General features: G+C 40.7%; 1 protein-coding gene and 1 non-coding gene across 3 annotated transcripts in view; one reads left to right on the forward strand and one right to left on the reverse strand.

Annotated features, from left to right (window-relative positions):
* The window catches only part of CFAP44 (cilia and flagella associated protein 44), a 216979-nt gene that overhangs the window by 116005 nt on the left and 80501 nt on the right, over positions 1 to 20473 (forward strand). For both annotated transcript variants that reach the window (XM_004475584.4, XM_058295842.2), the window contains exons 23-24: positions 6358 to 6554; positions 8099 to 8273. In XM_004475584.4, coding sequence (XP_004475641.2) covers positions 6358 to 6554; positions 8099 to 8273 — 372 coding nt within the window. The remainder of the gene's footprint in view (positions 1 to 6357; positions 6555 to 8098; positions 8274 to 20473) is intronic.
* LOC111759738 (U6 spliceosomal RNA) lies at positions 335 to 438 on the reverse strand. The gene has a single exon (XR_002793634.1). It is a non-coding gene; the product is annotated as a U6 spliceosomal RNA (small nuclear RNA).

Raw genomic sequence — 20473 nt, forward strand, 5'->3', positions numbered from 1 at the left:
GACCGAACCCAAAAGGGCACAGACATGCTATAAAAAGTTTAGACTCACCAGACCTTGCTGGGTGTCAGAGAAGATTACCTGCCTCTTAAAACTCCTGGCTGTCATTCACAAAATGAAGCCTGGGAAACGTTGAATTCCTCTAGGTTCTTGGCTTTGTTGCATAAAAGAATTTAAGAACACACCACTTTAGTTAAGTCAGTAAAAAGAATTTATTTGGAAATGGGGGGAAAAGAACAGAACTTGCTGAGAAGTGGGAGAGAAGGAGAGAAATAGCCCTGAGATTTGTTGCAGGCTCCTCTAGGCAGAAAGCCTGGTGTTCTTTTATCTTTTTTAAAAAAATATGGAATCCTTCATGAATTTGCGTGTCATCCTTGTGCAGGGGCCATGCTAATCTCAGTAATATTCCAATTTTAGTATGTGTGCTGTGGAAGCAAGCACAGTGTCTTCTTAATAGACTTTATTTCTTTAGTCATATTTTCTTTAAATTCTTTGAAGTGATTTAGGAGAGTGGAGTGATTATCACTGATTAATTGTCTTAAATTTGTTATCTCTTCAGGATATTTGGTTAGTTCTTTTGGCTGAGCCATCTCTTCCTGTTTCCTAGTATGGCTTGTAATTTTTTGCTGATGTCTAGGCATCTGATGATGTTGGTGAATTTACACTGATGGCCAATTTCTCTTGCCTATTTTTTTTCACAGCTCTTCTTTTTGTTTTTCTTAAGATTTATTTTATTTACTTATTCCCCCACCTTGTTTTTTAATACCTGCTGTCTGCTCTCTGTGTCCATTCACTGTGTCCTCTCTGTGTCTGCTTGTCTTCTCTGCTTGTCTTCTCTTTAGGAGGTACTGGGAACTAATCCTGGGACATCTGATCTGGGAGAGAGGCACTTCATCCCTCAAGCCACCTCGGCTCCCTGTTGTGTCTTTCATTGTCTCCCCTCTGTCTCTTTTGTTGTGCCAGCTATCTGGCAGGCCAGCTTGCCTTCACCAGGAGACCCTGGGAAACAAACCCAGAACCTCCCATATGGTATATGGGAGCCCAGTTGCTTGAGCCACATCTGCTTCCCTCACAGTTCTTCTTTTGATATTTGTTTCAACTTATTCTGTCTTTAAAAATGTCCAGCTTAAGTGATCAAAATTGGGTCAGGTATTCACTAGTGGGGTGCAGAGTTTCTACCAGGGGTTAGGACACAGAACAGAGAACTGTTTTTATCCATACAATTTCCAGACTGGCCACCAGATGGTACTTGTCAGCACACCTTTCCACAGAGGTATTTCATTCTGGGCTTTCCTGAGTTCCTGGACTGAATCTCCACAGTGGACATCCAAAGTAGGCTCTGCTGACTGAATTCACTAAAAAAAAGCCCCTCAACTCCCCCTCTCTTTTCCCTTGAAACGGCTGACAGGGAGGTAAGTGTCTGTTCCCCTCTAAGTCAGCTGCAGTGAACCGGGGTTTTACCCCAGCTTAGTATTTTAGAGGTGAGGGAGGGGAGTTGACATAGGGGCTTGGTAACTCATGTTCGTTATTTCAGTTTCTTCATTTCTCTGTTCCTCACCCTCCTGGGAGTTGTGTAGCACTGTCCTGGTCTGCTGGCCCTTAAAGCTGGTCCCTCACACAGCTTTTGGCTCTTTCTCCATTGTTTTTGTGAGAGCATTGAACTCTGCTTGTTAGTGCAATGCCATCTTCCCACAATTTCTGCAAATCATTTTATTAATAATATGCACTAAAATTTGAGAGTCACTTTTCTAAGATAATACAAAGGAAAAACAATTTAAATAATTAAAGTGTATTCTTTTAAAAATCTCTCTTTTTAAAATTTAAAATATATGATTGGTCTTTGTAAAAACCTGCACCCAATACAGAACTACTCAGAGTAAAAGTGAAAAGTTTTTCCATTCCTGTGTAACTATTTTTTTTTCTGCGCTGGGCAGCTCTTCTTACAGTACTCCTTGTGCATATCAGCACTGCATGTGGGCCAGCTCACCACAGGGGTCTGGAGGCCCTGGGTTTGAACCTTAGACCTCCCATGTGGTAGGCAGACGCTCTATCTATTGAGCCAAATCCACTTCCCCCTATGTTACTATTAATAACAACTTTTAATATGCTTCCAAACAGTTTTTATACATCCATAGTCAGATATATTTATGTTTTATGTAGACTGTTATATAAAGTCATATATACATATATATAAAAATGATCTTTTATAATGATGTGATCATAAATCTCTTATGAAACTTTATTTTTTCATTTATCAATATTTCACATATTTCTACATGAGTTGCTTTAGGTCTTACTATTGCCCTTTTAAAAATTGGTTTTATTTATATTTTTAAAAAAGCTTTGATTACATAAATATTGCATCAAGAATAGAGGGGATTCCTATATACTACCCCCCCCGCTTTCTGCCATTAACAACATCTTTATTAGTGTGGTACATTTGTTACATTTGATGAACACATATTGAAGCATTGCTACTAAGCATGAGCTATAATTTACATTATGGTTTATACTTTGCAACACAAAATTTTATAGGTTTTGACAAAATTGCAATGGCTTGTATCTGTCATTGCAATACCATACAGAACAATTGCACTGTCCTATAAATGCCCCTTGCTATACCTATTCTTCCCTCTCCCTCCCCTCAGAGCCTCCGGTGACCACTGACTTTATGTCAGTGATACAAGTTCTTCCATTAATAGGATAATAATTTCTACTTTAGTCCTTAGTTGTATTCCCTCCTTATATTTGTTCATTTTCAATCTTGAGGATTTGGGGATGCTGATGCCCACTCTGCTTCCAATTCAGTGGAGGCCTAGATCCCATGGGGCAGATGGATGGAGCTGTCTTGCTTGCAACTAATTGTAGATACTCTCTGTTTTTTGGGATGGGCATTGTCCATGACCATCCTTCTGTTAGTTGTCCTGTGTAAGTCCAATGAACTGGAGATTAGGTGTTGGCTGCAACTCTGCTGAGATTCAGGGCTGAACCAGCATATGAACAGCTGGAAGACTTAAGTCTCTGGGACATATGTTTAATACGAATAGTGCTAACTATGGGTTCAAATAAATGGGGCAGAAGAACTGTGTATAGGAAAGTTATAACTCTGATATGTTGGGGAAATAGGTTATCATATATAGTCTGCCCTGACTATAGTGTCTAGATGTTTCTAGAGCCCTCAGGACACTCACCCCTGCTTGAGGCACTATTTATTGTGGCAGCCAGTGATATCCTTCTGAGATGTGCATAAGTGTAACCTCTAGAATGACTTCCCAACTCACTTTGAAATCTCTTAGCCATAAAAACTCCTTTATGTTTAGTATTTTCACCTTTTGGTCTAGGTCTTTTCCATAAAAATATTTTTTAAAGTATTCAGTTGATAACTGTTCCACAGCGTATTCATTTAATGCCCAGATGAAGGATATTTAAATTGTTTTTAATTTATTTTTCACTCTATTGAACAATGTTGCAGTGAACATTCTTATACATATATTTTGTACTCTTATTTGAATAATTTTGTAAGGTAATTTGCAGATATAAAATTTTTGGGTTAATGATAGGTGCAATTTAATTGTTGGTAGATACAGCCAATTTGACTTACAGAAAGTTGTGTCACCCAGAACACTGGATATATAAGTCTACCAAAGGGATGCCATTTTCCCTTCCATCTTTCCCCTCCATGTCCCTTTAGTTCAGACTGACAGTAGTTTTGTTCATACAGATCTCACAAAAAGCTTGTTGGTTTAGCATGTAGGAAGCAGGGGCCCAAACCATCTGACAGTATAAGACTTTCCACAAGTCTTTTTCTGGATAACCTCATTTGGAATCTTGACTTACAAATTCCAAGTTTAGTTAAGTCCTCAAATGGGGCACTATCATCTGAGGGCTTGATTTCCAGAGGCTTGGAATTTCCAGAATCAGTCTCTGGTTTCTTTGTGCCCAACAATTCAGTTCTCAGCTTATCTCTTTACTCTTGCATTTTGCTACAAGCTGCAAGGAAGAGCCAGGCTGCATTCTCCAAGTTTACTTTGGAAAGCTCTTCAGTTAAATGTCCAGGTTCCCCATTTTCAAATTCTGCCTTCCATTTAACATCAGGAGTCAGTATTGCTAAAATTCTCTACAACTTTAGAACACAGATCACCTTTCCTCCAGTTCCCAATAATAGTTTCACCATTTCCTCTGAAGGCCTTACTCGAAATAACTTTAGGCGCCATATTCCTACCAACAGTTTCTTCAGCGTAATCTAGACCTTTTCTATCAAGCATCTCACAATTCCTCCAAAAAGTACCCCTTACCAATTTATAAAATTGTGCCAGCATTTTTTTGTAATTGCAACAAACTGTACCCCACTCTCCTGGTACCAAATTCTGTATTAGTCTGCCAAAGGGATTCAAATGCAAAGTACCAGAAATCTGTTGGCTTTTATAAAGGGTATTTATTTTGGGTAAAATTTACAATGACAGGGCATTAAAGACTCCAACGCAAGGTTACTTTCTTACCAAAGTCAGTTGCCACATGTTGAAGCAATATGGTCACTGATCTCTGCAAGGGTTCAGCCTTCCCCTCTGGGCTTCCTTTCTCACAGCTGCAGGCTGGCATAGGGCTTGTCTCTCAGGGTTGCCTCTCTTTGCTAAATAGGACTCATTTCTTTCCAGGCCTTCTCATCTGTTCTGTACTCTTCCCAAGGTCAGCTGCAAACTATCAGATGAATGGCTCTTCTCTCCCCAGGGCCCCAGGATGGAAAATGACAGAGCTCTTTCTATTCCTGTATGTCTTCTTTAGTGAGCGTCTGTTTATATCAGCCCACTAAGGGCACTCAAGCTTAGTCATGCCTTACTGATGAATCAAAGTCTTAATCTTGACAGGTAATTTAATCAAGGGCCTGCAACTGAATCCAATATAATCAAAGTGTATCACACCTAGAAAAATAGGTTAGTTTACAAACATGGTCTTTCTCTTTTTGGGATTCAAAAAAATAATCTCAAACTGTCACACTGAATTTTGCCAATGTTTTTATCTTCGCCAGTCTAATAGATCAAATAGGATAACTCTTGGTTGAATAATTTTCATTCCTTTGATTATCATGAAGTTGTGCATTTCTTTTCATATGTTTAAGGTTTACTGTATTTTTTTCTTCTGAGGATTACCTGTTTATATTCCTTCTTCATTTTTATCTTTAGGTTCTGTTTTATTTTCTCCTTATTTTTAGTTTTAGGCTGTATTTCTATATTATGGCTGTTTGTCTTTTATTATGCGTATTGTAAATGCTTTCTCCTAGTTCCCTTTAACAATGTTCAGATTTTTCTGTGCAGAAGTCTTAAATTTTCATGTGATTGAATCATTCCATATTTTCCTTCACATTATCTGGGTTTCATGGAAAGATTCAAATTTGAAGAATAAACATTTAATGGACAAAAAGATAAAGGAAATAAGTCCTAATGAAATAAGAAAGATACTATACTCTGAAAGAAAAAATAGAAACTTAAAAGAAATGCTAGGGAAGCGGACTTGGCCCAGTGGTTAGGGCGTCTGTCTACCACATGGGAGGTCCGTGGTTCAAACCCCGGGCCTCCTTGACCCATGTGGAGCTGGCCATGCACAGTGCTGATGCGCGCAAGGAGTGCTGTGCCACGCAGGGGTGTCACCCGCGTAGGGGAGCCCCACGCACAAGGAGTGCGCCCCATAAGGAGAGCCGCCCAGCACGAAAGAAAGTGCAGCCTGCCCAGGAATGGCACTGCACACACAGAGAGCTGATGCAAAAAGATGACACAACAAAAAGAGACAGATTCCCATGCCGCTGACAACAACAGAAGTGGACAAAGAACACGCAGCAAATGGACACAGAGAACAAACAATGGGGGGCGGGGGATAAATAAAATAAATCTTTAAAAAAAAAAAGAAGTACTAAATCACTTTTTAAAGAAGTAGGGTTAAAGTATTACATTAGAGAACAAGCTAGGAAAACTGATACATACATATAAGTTAAATTCTTAATTTAAAAGATGGGGGGAAATATTAACTATTCTGAGGTGGATTACATTCCCTCAGAGTTTGATATATTCCATTTACCATTAAACTACAGTATGCCTGAAAAATTTGTTTTTCCACAGATAAGCATAACAGTGGTCCATACTGATTATAATGATGATTAATTAGTATTTACACTGAAAAGAAAATTCTACTTGATCTTTAACCAAGTCCTATCCAACTGCTGTCATATCCCTCATAGTATATGCATGGTTAAATTTTGGATCTAGCATATTATAACCACATAATTTATAAGGATAATATATCATGGTCTTATTTTAGTCATGCAGGATGATTAAAATGGTGACTATTGCAAAGCCTTTTTTTTTCCAGATTCCGTGATTCATTGGAAAGTGATGCTATTATGGTTTATGCCATTGAAAGTGACCACAAGATATCCTCCTATAGGCTTGTGAAGCCCTCCAAATACTCCAAAGGCAAACGAGCAAGTCAATCAGAGAGAAGGCCAAGCAAAATGGAGAGGACTGAAAAAGATGGAATTGGAAAAAAGGATAGCCAGAGAGATAGAGGTAGCCTCAATGATAAGGAGGCTTATTAATCCTTATATATTAAAATTTCAAAAATGAACTTTTTGTGATAATAACCTTTGGACTTTCTATGGTGGCTGGAGCTCACCCTTTCATGATGGTCTCCTCAATCAAGAGAGATAGGGGGTGTGTAAAATGACTGAGAATGAGAGGCCACATTTCTTTAGCAAATATTCCATGCCAACTTTTTTCTTTGTTATGGGCTGGTAAAGAAAACCCTCCCTGGTCATGTGACAGAATGGATAAGAAAACAGGATGCTACTATTTTCTTTATTCCCACTTGCAACTATTCTTACATTTATGATTTTCCTTAGATACTAATTTCTAGTCAGTGTTTGAGTTTCAGGCCAGATTCCTGAATCCCACCCTAAAGCATGGTGCCAGAATACTGCATTTCAGACTATATTCCAAGAACATATACTTCAAACAGAAGGAATGAGCTGAGAATGCACCTCTAAACCCTGCATCCTGTTTTTTGTAATTGCCCACTGGTGACTGCAGATGAGTGGAAATAGGACAAGAATTCTAGGAATGGTTTAGAAGGCCTAGTCAGGATTAAAAAAGAGTGCTGCAGCCAGCTCCCTGACCAAATCTGGCCAGTGCCCATGATACAGTACTGATACTAATGTCAGTTTGTCTTTTCCTTTGAGAAACATTCAATGGTTCCTTTCTGTCTCTAGAATAAATACTGAAACCATTATCTTGGTATTAAAGCCTTCCACAATACATCCCTATATTACATTTACAGTAGGGTCTCCTCTACTATTCAACATCAATATTTAGCTGATTGTCCTTCTCGCTGCTCCCTAATTATGCCTCATATTTCTGTACCCATTCTCTTGCTGGAGTGACCACCTCACTCCTCTCCTCTCTGAATTCTCCCAGTTCTTGAAGATCCAGTTCGAGTCACACCTTTGTTAGAAAACTTCCCTGTCCACCCAGGCCACATTAAACTCGTCCTTTTTCATAATGCCATATATTTGAAATTTAACTGTCCCATATTGTTATTTACCATTTCTCATTTATGCTTTTCAGGTTAGCTTGAGTATGGAGAGAGTAGTTCCCCAGTAGATACTTGTTCATAGAAAGCTTATAGTTTCAAAATCATAGATTTGTGTGTCTCCAGTTTTTAATTTGTCACAGATCATTACAGTTGTACATGATACCTCAAATTTCATGTGTCAAAGAGGTCTCATTGCCAACCCTCATTACCAGCATATCACAAAAGTTCCTTCCAGCTTCCCAATATCTGTCAGTTTTCTCTCCTTATCTTCCTCTCTAATTGTTTAATATACATTATCTTATCTTGCCAAACTTTTCATAATGTCCTTAAGGGTGAGAATTGTGTCTTAGATTCCTTTACGTGGGTCATTCCATAGTACTTATTATTGGGTTGAATTCATAGTTGCTTAATAAATACTTTTACTTACAGATTTTTAAAAAATGTGCCAGGTTAGAGGCAATATTTGTGAGTTTTATTTTATGCCTCAAAGAGATTGAAAAAAAAATGTTGATGCTCTGAATAGGTGCAAGTATTAGCTTACCAGAAGACTCAATTCTAGAAAAAGGGAAGACATTTCGGCCTAAAACCTTAAGTGAAATTATGGTGGAAAATCAAATTGAGAAAACGAGGAAACTTATACTTAAAGCTGAGAGGGCCCAACAGAAGATTCAGCAGCGGAAAAAGGAATGGGAGGAATTGTGAGTTGGTGTTTTTGTTTTGTTTTGTTTTCCCTACACGTGTATCTTTTTAATATGTTTCAAAATATTTTTAAAAATTCTTTGTATTTATTGGCATTCTTTTAAAATTAAAAAGTGAAAGAAATGGAAACAGAGATGGAAATATTAAGGTAAGCTGGGTCTTTCAGGGTGGTGTTACCTTGGGGAAAATTCTATGATTCTATGATTTTAGTTGTGATCCTTAGAATTTCAGGTCCAGGAATTCAATTTTGCTAATATACTTACAGTGATAGTTTTAAGGATTAAGAAATTCTTTTCTATCCCAATAACATGAAGATATTCTCCTATAAATTCTTCTAAAGTCTTAAGAGTTTTACATTTCGCCTTTAGTATTAATAACTCTAACTGCCTATAGTTGATGGAAGTTTTAGTTTGTTAGTTTTGTTTTGTTTTTAATCTAGTAGGGCAGTTTCATTGATTCCTTGAGGATACCAATTATCCCTGCAACTTTTATTTAAAAATATGTTCTTTCGCTCATGATCTGAAATGCTATGACTCTCATACATGAAGCATCTCAGGCAGAAAGTCCTGTTCCCAAGCTCTGTTCTGTTCCATTGGTCTATTCGACTATTCCTGTGGCTTCATTAGAGCTTTAATATCTAGTAGGGCAAGCCCTCATCTCTCTCTCTCTCTTTTTCAGCATCTTAGCTATTTTTGACTCTGCCTTTCTATGTAAATTTTATAATTAACTTGTCAAGTTCAAAAAACTTCTAGGATTTGCTTTGACAGCATTAAATCTCTAGATCAATTTGAGGAGAATTGACAATTTAGGGGGAAATTTATATTAATAATATTGAAACTTAATATTCATGAACACATGGGAAGCGGACTTGGCCCAATGGATAGGGTGTCTGTCTACCACATGGGAGGTCCGCAGTTCAAACCCCGGGCCTCCTTGACCCGTGTGGAGCTGGCCCATGCACAGTGCTAATGCGTGCAAGGAGTGCCGTCCCACGCAGGGGTGTCCCCTGCATAGGGGAGCCCCATGCGCAAGGAGTGCATCCCATAAGGAGAGCCACCCAGCGCGAAAGGAAGTACAGACTGCCCATGAATGGCACCGCACACATGGAGAGCTGACACAACAAGATGATGCAACAAAAAGAGACACAGATTCCCGGTGCCATTGATAAGGCTAGAAGCTGTCACAGAAGAACACACAGCGAATGGACACAGAGAGCAGACAACTGGGGGTGAGGGGGAAGGGGAGAGAAATAAATAAAAAATAAATCTTAAAAAAAAAATTCATGAACACAGCATTTCTCTTAATTTAAATTTTCTTTAATGTCTCAAAGTATTAAAATAATAAGTAATAAAATAAATAAATGAATAAATAATACAAATCCTGAGATATCTTGCACATCTATTTTTTAGATTTATTCTTGGATTTCTAAGTCTTATTATTAGATAATTTATCCATATTTCTGATGCTATTATTTTCTTTTTAAAAAAGACATTTTTTTTATTACTCCCCTTCCTCTCCCCACCCCCACCCCCAACCCTGCTGTTTTTGCTCTCTGTATCCACTTGCTGTGTGATCTTCTGTATCTGTTTCTCCTTTTGGTCTTCTCTTCTCATTTTCTCTCCTCTAGGATTTACTGGGATTCGATCCTGGGGACGTTTTGATGTGGAGAGAGGTTCCCTGTTAGCTGCGCCATCTTGGTTCCTGGTTTCTGCTGTGCTTCACCTTGACTCTCCCCTTCATCTCTCTTTGGTTGGGTCATCATCTTGCTGCATGACTCACTTGCATGGGCACTGACTAACTGTGTGGGCACTCTTGCCATGTGGGTGCTTGGCTCACCACACGGGCACTGGCTTGCCACATGGACACTGGCTCACCATGTGGGCACTGGCTCTCCATGTAGGCATGCTTTCTCTTCTTCTTTTTCACCAGGAGGCCCCAGGGATCGAAGCCAGGTCCTCCCGTATGGTAGGTGAAAGCCCTATCCCTTGAGCCACATCCACTTCCCTCATGCTATTTTAAATGACATAACTTTAAAAAAAAATCATTTTATTGAAACTCTTTTTTCTTTTTTTTTTTGAGGTACATGGGGCTGGAAATTGAACCCAGGACCTCGTATGTGGGTAGCCAGCACTCAACCGCTGAGCTACATCAGTTTCCTTGAGCTGGTGTTATTGTTTGTTTCGCTTGTTGTTTGTTTTTGTTTTTTTAGGAGGCACAGGGAGCTGAACCTGGGATCTCTTATGTGGTAGGCAGGCTCCCACTGCTCAGCCCACGTCTGCTCCCTAAATAGCATAACTTCTGATATTACATTTTGTTTGTTACTGGACCATAGCCAAATAATATGTTTATAAATTGATTTTGAAATAATGCGAAAATTTTTCTTATATAATTTTAGTAGTTTACCTGCATATTTTTCAGAGTTCATCTAGTTTCTATTTTGCTGATATTTAGAAAATATGTTTCATTCTTTTAGTGATCATTTATTTGATTATAGAAATTTGAACAATTTTTTATAGGTTGTTTGGGCGTTTGTATCTTCTCTTATGAATGGATTGTTCATCTGCTTTACCTATTGTTCTTCTAGTCCTAGTTTTTTATTTGGAAGACATTCTTTCTCCTGGGATAACTTTTATGCTTAATTTCATTTTTATATATTAATTTTTGCTAATTTATTGGAAGAAATTTTTGTCTCCATCTTCTAAGATATACAGTAGTCTCCTTTGTACTGACTACACATTATTATTACAAAGATCTTCGGTAGAGAGTGATTGGTATAAAACATGATATTCTAAAACACATGTACTGAAATTTGGCAGGTGATGTTGTAGTACCTGGGAATGTATTGCAGCCTCAGAGACATGAACATTGATGAAGCCAGTGGATCAGAAAGAAGTCTCATATACAGGTGCCATTAGCTATATGCATACCATATTATTACTGCAGGTATCTCCTATGCAAATAGGAGCTTGCCTCTCTCATTGCCACCCCCAGAGGTTAGTGCTTATGCTTTTACTCAGAGGTGCTGGGGACTGTTGCCCTGAGTAAGTATTGGCTACTAGTTTTAATAAACCTACTAAAACTACTAGTATCTACTAGTTTTAGATACTTTGCCATTAATAGGTTTTGCATTAGTTGTTAAAGATGTTCTGAATCATGAAAACCAATAGAGATAATCCCTTGTAGGTTTTTAATGCCTCATAGAGGATCTCTCAGGTGACAAGTCACTCAAGGACCATCTCAGGATCACAAAGTCTTATTTTTGAAAGAGTGGATTTATGCAGCCCTGTGTTGTGAAACCATATGGAGTGCCTACTTTACTGCCCACATATTGGGCAAAATCTCTTCAGAAATGCAGAGCTTCAGTGCCATAATACCAGGCTAGAATTCACATCAGTAATAAAAGCAAGGACAACACTGCCTGTGTCTGATGCTGCTCTATGAAGGCATTGTATCAAAAACAATAAAAATGTCTTTGGTGAAATGTTCATGGGAGGACCAGGAAGGACAAGGGGCAAAAAGTGCACTTGAATATCACACACCTTTCCCACTGGCAAGAGAAGGAACGATGCACCAGAGTGTTAGAGGACAGCAAGCTTGGAGACCCAGTCTTGAGCCAAGTTCTGGTAAGCCAAATGACCCAAAGTGATAGCAATGCCAAATCTGAGCAACAAGAGCTGTCAGAGAAAAAATCCAGGTGGGAGCAACCACAGAAGCCCCAAGCATTGTCTCTTCTCCAATCTTGCTTGTCTTCTTTCCCTTGGACATGATCAGACAATGCAGAGCCTTGCCTAGGTGCTGAGAGGCTGCCTGCTTGTTGTGGGAGCCCTACATTGGGGCAGTCCCAATACTGGTCCCACGGAAGAAGTCCTCAGGAAGCTTGCTCAGGAGTCCATCCAGGTCATCTGCTTCTAGGACTTCTTCCTCAGTGGACACCTCTGCCTCTGTGTTCTCTGCTCTTATGAAGCCTTCCCCAGGCTTTATAGCCACGTTGTACTGGAAGCTGTCAAGGAAGCTTCCTATATCCTTGAGGAAGGGCTGAGATGGCTTGAAGAAGTTCTTGTCCCCAGAATCTGACTGCAGATGTGGACCAGGTTATTGGATATCATGTTGAGGTAGTGGTTTTGGAATGAAGGAGAAAAAAACTCTGGTCTGCTTTAGCAGCAGCACTGAGCCAAGCTTCAGCTCATTCTGGCATATCTCCAGCCGCAACCTGTTCACTGTCCCCCGCATCTCTCCTTGAAAACCATGCTGGTATCCATTGTGCTCCAAGTCAGGGACTTGATCATCACTGTCATGTGGGGGGCCTTTATCCTGAGGAGCTACTTTAGGACTTCCTTCCTCAGCACCATGATGCTGTAGGTACAGAGAAAGTAGTTGGAGTCTCTTTCATCCATGCCCAGAGAAAATTTCATGGTCAGCCAGGGCCCTTTCCCCAAATCCTCCTCCACTGACGCCTGGGAACTAGCAACAATCCTTGTCCAGAATTTAGCCAGAGCACCAGGAGTTGTGGTCTGGGACATGGAAAGCATGATCTCCTCCAGATTTTTCCCATTCTGCTGGTAAGGAAGAGTCCCTGCTGTGCCAGAGAATTAACGTGTTTTGGCCTGGGCAGAGGGGCAGATAGGCTGCTGGGGTGGCCACTTGGCAGTAGTGACCTGCTACACCAGATGGTTGGTGACTATGGACATCTGGAGAGCTGCTGGGGAATGAGGGAGGAATGGGGGCCCTTTAGGGTGCTGGCAGGAGACTCGGCAGAAGCCATTGGAGCTTGGGGTTCTATCAGGCCCCAAGAACACAATCCAGAGGTAGCCCTTGAGGCTCCTTTCTCTTCACTTCCTTCTCTTCTCTTTAAAAATGTCTTATTCACACAGAGAAATGGAACAGGTACGCCTCATACCATTGTGTATCAAATTTATGTTATAAGTAGTGTCAGAAAGTTTTGGCCTTACAAATATTATGCTAAATTCAAATTTTGCATTAAAGCATTATAAGAACAGTGTCAGAATTCTTATATTTTTCTATCTAAAGGAATAGAAAATATATTTCAGAACCTGAGTAATTCAACACTGAGAAAATGTTTTAACTGTGCATTTTGTATATGTTGTTTCATTATGCAGGATACTGAGATTTTTTACATAAAGACATCAAATTGCTGAGTTTGGTTCATTTTCTAAGGTTCTGTGATGGTTAGCTTTGGACTTTTGGTTTTAATATTTTTGATTTAATTTTTTCTTTGATATTTTAATGCTTTTTTGGTATGGGAGTCAGTGTAGGGTAGTTTTTAAGAGTATATGTGTTGGAGCCAGATCTGGATTCTGGTTACTAGATGTTTGACTCCAGGTAAGTTCCTTAACTTCACTAAAATGTTTTGTTGGGTTATAATGAGGGACAAATAAGAGTATAAATAAGGAGCTTTGCTCAGTATCTGAGGGACATATCATGATCGAGAGCCATCCTGGGTACTCTTCTGGGTCTATAAATCAGAAGGAGTTTAGGAGATTTTGTGTTCTTTGGGTCTGATTCAAACCTTTAGAGGTGAAAGAAGCTGGGCTCATCTTTTCTAGCAGTGCTGCAGCACACTTACGCTGAAGCACCTAAGAAAATGTAACATGTTAGACTTGGTCCAATCCTTAGCTTAATCATTGAATTCTTATCTAGACACTGAAGTTAGTTGTCCTGTTTCTAAATTTATGCTGCAAACATAATTTTATAAAGCTTAACTTTAGATAATTAATTTTGTGAACTTTTCCATGTAACCTCCAATCCAGATTTCTCATGAGAAATTGTCTTTAGGCATGAAATATTAGTAGTCAAAAGATCACCTAACCAATACTTGGCATTTAAAAATGGGTCTTAATGTCTGCTAACTATTCTTAGAAGTGGCATAAAGATTCTTATTCTTCTTTATAGAGGTAAATTTACATAAAAAATTTTAATTTTAAGTATACAATTTGATGAGTTTTGACAAAAGTAAATTATAGCAGCTCTACTTTCAAAATCATGATATAGCATATTTCCATAAATCTGAAAAGTTTCATGATCCTTTGCAGTAAATTCTCTCAAGCCCTGGCCCTTGCCAAGTATGGATCTGCTTTCTGTTCCCATAGAATCTGCCTTTCCTAGATTTTCATATAAATGAAACCATACGGCATATAGTCTTTTGTATTTGGCTTCTTAGCATAATGCTCTTGAGTGTCATCCATATTGTGGGTATCAATAATGCATTCCTTTTTAATGCTGAGTAATATTGTACAGTGTAGGAATTTGACAATTGTTGTTAATGGACATTTGGGTTGATTGCAGCTTTTTGCATTATGAATAGAGCTGCTGTGAACATTCCAATATATGTCTTTATGTAGACATATGTTTTCATTTCTTTTGAGTGAAACTGCTATGTCTTAGGGTGTGTAGTAATTGAATGCTTTATTTTGTTAAAAAACTGTCAAACTGTAATGTGGTTATACCATATTGCATTGCCAAAGCAATAAAGTGAAACTCCCTTCATTCTGTATTCTTGTCAACACTTGATATTGTCAATCTTTTTAAAGTTAGCTATCTTAATGGGTATGTATCAGGATCACATTGTGGTTTTAATTTGTATTTCCCTAATAACTAATGATTTTGAGCATCTTTTCATATAACTCTTAGATATTTGTATATCTTCCACTGCAAAGGGTCTGTTCAAATCTTTTTTGCCTGTTATAATTTTCATGGGTTGTCTTAATATTATTGAGCATACATGAACTCTGAATATTCTGAATACAAGTCCTTTGTAAAATATATTCTGAGTACAAGTCCTTTGTAAAATATATTATAGGCATTGCAAATATTTGCTCCCACTTCTGTGGCTGGCTATTTTAGATTTTTTCTTTCTAAGCAGTTTTAAATTTTGATGAAGTCCAATTGTCAGTTTTTAAAATCTCATGTTTGTTTCTGTGTTTTACTGTATGTGTCCTATTTAAGAAATTTTTGCCTAACCCAAGGTCACAAAGATTTTCTCCTAAGGTTTCTTCTAGAAGTTTTATAGCTTTAACTCTTACACTAAGATCCATGATCCATTTTAAGTTAACTTTTGTTAAGTGTCAAAGTCCATATTTTTGCATATGAATATCCAGTTGTCTAGTATCATTTATTGAAAATACATTCCTTTCCTCCTTTGAATTGTCTTGGCATCTTTGTTGAAAATCAAGTGAACATAGGTATTAGTCAGCCAAAGGGGTGCTGATGCAAGATACCAGAAATCTGTTGTCTTTTATAAAGAGTGTTTATTTGGGGTAGAGCTTACAGTTACAAGGCCCTAAGGAGTCCAACTCAAGGTACCATAAGGGGTACTTTCACATTAGATGGTTGCCAATATCTGTGAGGGTTCAGCCTTCCTTCTTCCTCTCATGGCTCCATCGTCCCAGCTTCTTCCAATCTCAGCTGTAGGCTGGCATAGGGCCTGTCTCTCTTCTGGGACTTTAGCTGTTTGAGCCTTCTCCTTTCTGTCATATGGCAAGACTGAAATGACCACCTTCTCTTCTCTTCTGAATCTATGGAGCTGTCGCTCTTCCTCTGTGTGTCTTCTTCTGTCTTCTTGATTGAGTGTCTGTTTATAGAGTCCACCGAGGGGACCGGGACTCAACCCTGCACTCCCAGTAATGTGGTTGAATCAAAGTCCTAATCTTGATTTAATCAAGCAAACATAAAACCTTTGAATTTAAATCAATCAAAGAGTATCATGCCCAGAGGAACAGACCAGTTTACAAACATAATCAATATCTCTTTTGGAATTCATAAATAATAGCAAACTGCCATACTATCTAAGTTTGGGTTTATCTCTAGACTCTTTATTCTGTTCCATTCATCTATATTCTATCTTATCATCTATATCACAATGTCTTGATTACTGTAGTTTTATTTTCAGGCTTGAAATCAGGTGGCATAAGTGCTCCAACATTGTTCTTCTATTTTAAAATTACTTTGGCTATAAGGTCCTTTGCATTTTCATATGTTTTTCAGAATCTGCTTATAAATTTTGACAAGAAAGCCTGCTGGCATTTTGGTTGGAATTTAGTTGAATCTGTCTATCAATTTGAGGAGAAATGACATCTTGACAATACACAGACTTCTAATTTGTGAGCATGGAATATCTTTCAAGTATTTATGTGTTTAAATTATCTCAGAAGTATTTTGTAATTTTTAGCATATAGGTCTACCACATATTTTGTTATATATCCCTGAATAGTTAATGTTTCTGAATGCTATAGTAAATGATGAGGTTTTTTTTTTAATGATTTCAATTTCCAATTATTGATTTCTAGTATATAAAGTACAATTTATTTTTAAATAATTTTATTTTGAGATAATTGTAGATTAACATGCAGTGGTGAAAACATAATACAGAAAGATCCCCTATACCCTTTATCCATTTTCCTCCAATAGTAATATATTGCAGAACTATAGTACAATACCACAACCATGAAACTAAAATTCATGCATTTAAGATACAGAACAGTTCTATCACCAATAGAATCCCTTGGATTTCCCTTTTATAGATAAAATGACTTTCTTCCCACCCCACCCCACCTTAACCATTGACAACCACTCATCCGTTCTTTATTACCATAATTTGTTATTTTGAGAATCACATTGTATATAACTTTTAGGGACTAGGTTTTTGCACTCAGTATAATTGTCTGGAAACTTATCCAAGTTATTACATGTATCAATAATTTGTTCCTTATTGCTGAGTAGTAATCCATGGTGTGGATGTACCACAGATTGTTTAACCATTTACTAGGTGAAAGTTTATATGGAGTATCCTTACATAGGCATGATTGAGAGAATGCCCGTATGGTTGAGTTTAAGCAGCAACCTCCCTTCCCTACCAGAGGTTGAAGAGGTAGGGCTGATATGATGTGGCTCCAAGTACCAACACCCTAATCATATGGCTGGTCTCTCTGGTGAGGCCAGCCCCCACCCTAAGACTGCAGCTATGTTTGGCCCCTCCCTGTCATCTCATTAGCATATAAACTATCCGGTATCGTCCTGGGCCTACCAGGAAGACCAAAAGACACTCTTACCACAGGAAATTCCAAAGATTCAGAGGTCTCTTCTGTATATATTTTGGATAAAAGTCCTTTGCCCATCTCTCAGCCCTCACACACCCCTTAGTTTTCCTCCCTCTTGCTTGTTTGCATGCAGGTATAATGTTTCTACTCTTGCTTGTTTGTGGCTGAGCGTGAGGGTCTCGTCCTCGCTCGGGCCCAAGAGTCGGGGGGGCTTGCTCCTGCCAAACCACCGGCGGGGGGTGCCCCAAGAGGGAGCACCGGTTCTCCAGGCGTGGGGGACGCGCGGTTGGGGAAAAACCACGGAGACCGCTTGAGCGCAAGAACAGGTCTGCTTTATTATGGAAGTACACTTGGTTATATAGGGTTGGGTAGAGGGAGGAGTAAGATATAGGGAGGGCTAGCTGAGAGGTTTGGAATAGGGGAGGGGAAAGGGGGAGTGAGAGCTGGCCGGATGTTGGGCTAGGCGGGAGATAGAAAGGGGGAGGGCAGCGCCGGCCAGCCGCTAGCAGCAAAGGCCTAGTCAGGCGTGGTCACCTTATCTAGGCCCAGTGGGCAGAGGCGGTATCACTTCTTGCCGCACCGTTTGCTACTGTGGCAAGCTGGGCGCCCTTCCTCCCACATTTCCCCCTTTGTTTTTATTAAGCTCCTCCGAAAAGCTTGATTTGAGGAGGGAGGGGGACTGTGCCTGTCTTAGGTCGGGATTGCGCCCAGCCGGGCAATGCCTGTGCCACACAGGTGGCCAGTCTTACCCGTCATGGGGAAGCGCGGCAGCAAAAGGCCGTGTCCCTGCCTTAGGTTGACTGGCGGGCCGATCCCGTTGCCCGTCATTGGCTAACCAGTCCAGCGCCTCGATGGAATGTTGGTGGCCTTAGATAAACAGGGCGGGGGAGGGGAAAGGGTAAGGGTAAGGGGTTAGGATGGGCGGTGAGAAGGGGTAGGGGCAGGGGAGCTGGGGCTTGGGTGCGTTGAGAGGCGGCTGGCCATTTGGGGAGGACGGCAATTAATGGAGACTCCTGGTGCGTCTTCGTTGGTGGTGCGGATTCGCTGGTACCGGACCTGGATGGGCTTACTAAGGACAGATTTAACTTGATTTTTGACAAGCTGGACAGTTCACCTGATGATCCAGGGTCCTAGGGCTAATAGGAGGACAAGGGTGAGGAGCGGGCCTAGAAAGGGGAGAAAGTAAGAAAGGATTCCATTGGGCAGCCCCCAAGGGAAAGACCATCTGGCTTCACGTTCCTGCTTTCTCTTGCGGAGGCCCTCCCTAACTTGTACGAGGTTATCTCGAATGAGGCCAGAGTGGTTAGCATAGAAGCAGCATTCTTCTTCTAACGCTGTGCAGAGCCCCCCTTCTTTTAGGAGGAGAAGGTTTAGGCCCCTGTGGTTTCGGAGAACGACTTTAGACAGGGAGTTGAGAGATGTTTCAAGGTGGGCCATGGAAGTCTCAAGGCGGGCGATGTCTGCATCGACAGCTTGCCTAAGGGTTGAAAAGGAGTTATCTTGGAGGCTGGGAGCTGCAGCTCCAGTGGCTGCGCCGGCAAGACCTAGAAGGGTGGCAATTGTGATGGCGGTGAAGACTTCCTGTTTCTGCTCGTGCTGCGGGGAGCTGAAGTGCTGCCAGGAGTCAAAGAATTGGTTATCAGTATAAAAGAGAACGTGGGGGGCAATGAGTATGAGCACACAGGTGTCGCTGGTGGAGTTAAGGGTTTGAACATTGAGACATGGAGTGAGGCCGGAGGAAGAACATAGCCATTTGGTATTATTAAGGGGAATTAGGAACTTAGCGGCTGCATTAGGGGTGTGAGTTAGGCTGCAGAGGGACTGCATGGAGGGGAGAACTTTGCCGCTGATTTTTATTATACAGAGTCCAGTCTGGGAAACTGATCGGAGGGTGAGTCCTCTTTTTGTTTGGTTCCAATTGCAAGAGGTACCAGTGGAGTCTGGGGAGGCACGATAGGCGCTGTTGGTAGCTAAGGCTTCATAGAAGGGAGCCGCGGCGGAGAAGCAGAGCCAGCAACGTTGTGTAAGGTTGGGCTGGGATAAGTTTAAGGAGATAAATGATGCGTTGAGGAGGGCTACAAGAGGGTTGGGGGGTGGCAGGGTTTGGCGGTGGGGAGGATACCTAGTGATGGAAGGATTTAAGGTGGTAGCAGGAGGAGAAGGAGAAACAGAGGGAGGAGGGGGAGGCCGTGTGGGGAGGATTGAGAACTTGATTTGGGCCCACGGCGGCGGATTGTGTGCGGATTGAATTTTTCTTTATAATGAAAAAGGCACCGTAATCATAGTTGCTCATGTAAAGTCGGGCTCCCCAGGTGCGGCCCTGTAGCCAGCCTGCATTTTTAGGGTTTTTGACAGTGAGTGTGATGCTGCCCTAGTGACCTTTATCTTTAAAAGAAAAGGAGAGATAGGGGTCCCTATTGGGAGCTCCCGACCATCCGTGGGCCATGGTTTTGCACCCCCAGGAGGGGCAGTAATAGTGCGCTGGGTCATGGCAGCCTCTGGCCGTGGAAGGACAAATATAGAAGCCTGAGACTTCATGATTATAGGGGCCATTAAGGCCTGTAAGTGAGCTGTACCAACACCAGTGAGTATTGTGTGTAATGTCTTGAAGGGAACCACCACTGGCGAAAGGAAGGTTGGCAAGATTACATATGTGCACTGTGAAGGAGGGAGCACCCGCAGTAATGTTATTAGCGAGGAGCTTTTCCTGCTGCCAAAGAGAGAGTGTCCAGTTAAAGGGCTGATGGCTTATACTAGCCTGGTCCGTAGTGGAGGGGAGCAGAACTAACATGAAAAGCAGGAGAGAGTGTAGATTTTTAGGTTTTTTGTTTGAAGCTAAGGCGCGGACAGCAAGCTGTACTAGCTGTCCAAGGAGGAGGGTGTCATGAGCTAGATCTGTGGCCATATTTAGCCTCTCCATCCGATGGGCGAGTGCTCTCATCATTTGTCGTTGGAACCTGCTGCTGGCCGGTGGCGGGTTTGACGTTTTTTTTCGGGGATCCAGAGCGGCTGGGAGGCATTTTCTGGAAAGACACAAGCAAACCCTCTGCCTTGGGTGAGAAGGGGACTGGGTCCCTGCCAATTGTTTGTTTCTGGGTCCTTCCAAAACACCATCGGGGCAACTGTTGGTGCGTAGGAGGGGCCCC

Source organism: Dasypus novemcinctus, chromosome 4, assembly GCF_030445035.2.
Source record: "Dasypus novemcinctus isolate mDasNov1 chromosome 4, mDasNov1.1.hap2, whole genome shotgun sequence".
Lineage (NCBI taxonomy): Eukaryota > Metazoa > Chordata > Mammalia > Cingulata > Dasypodidae > Dasypus > Dasypus novemcinctus.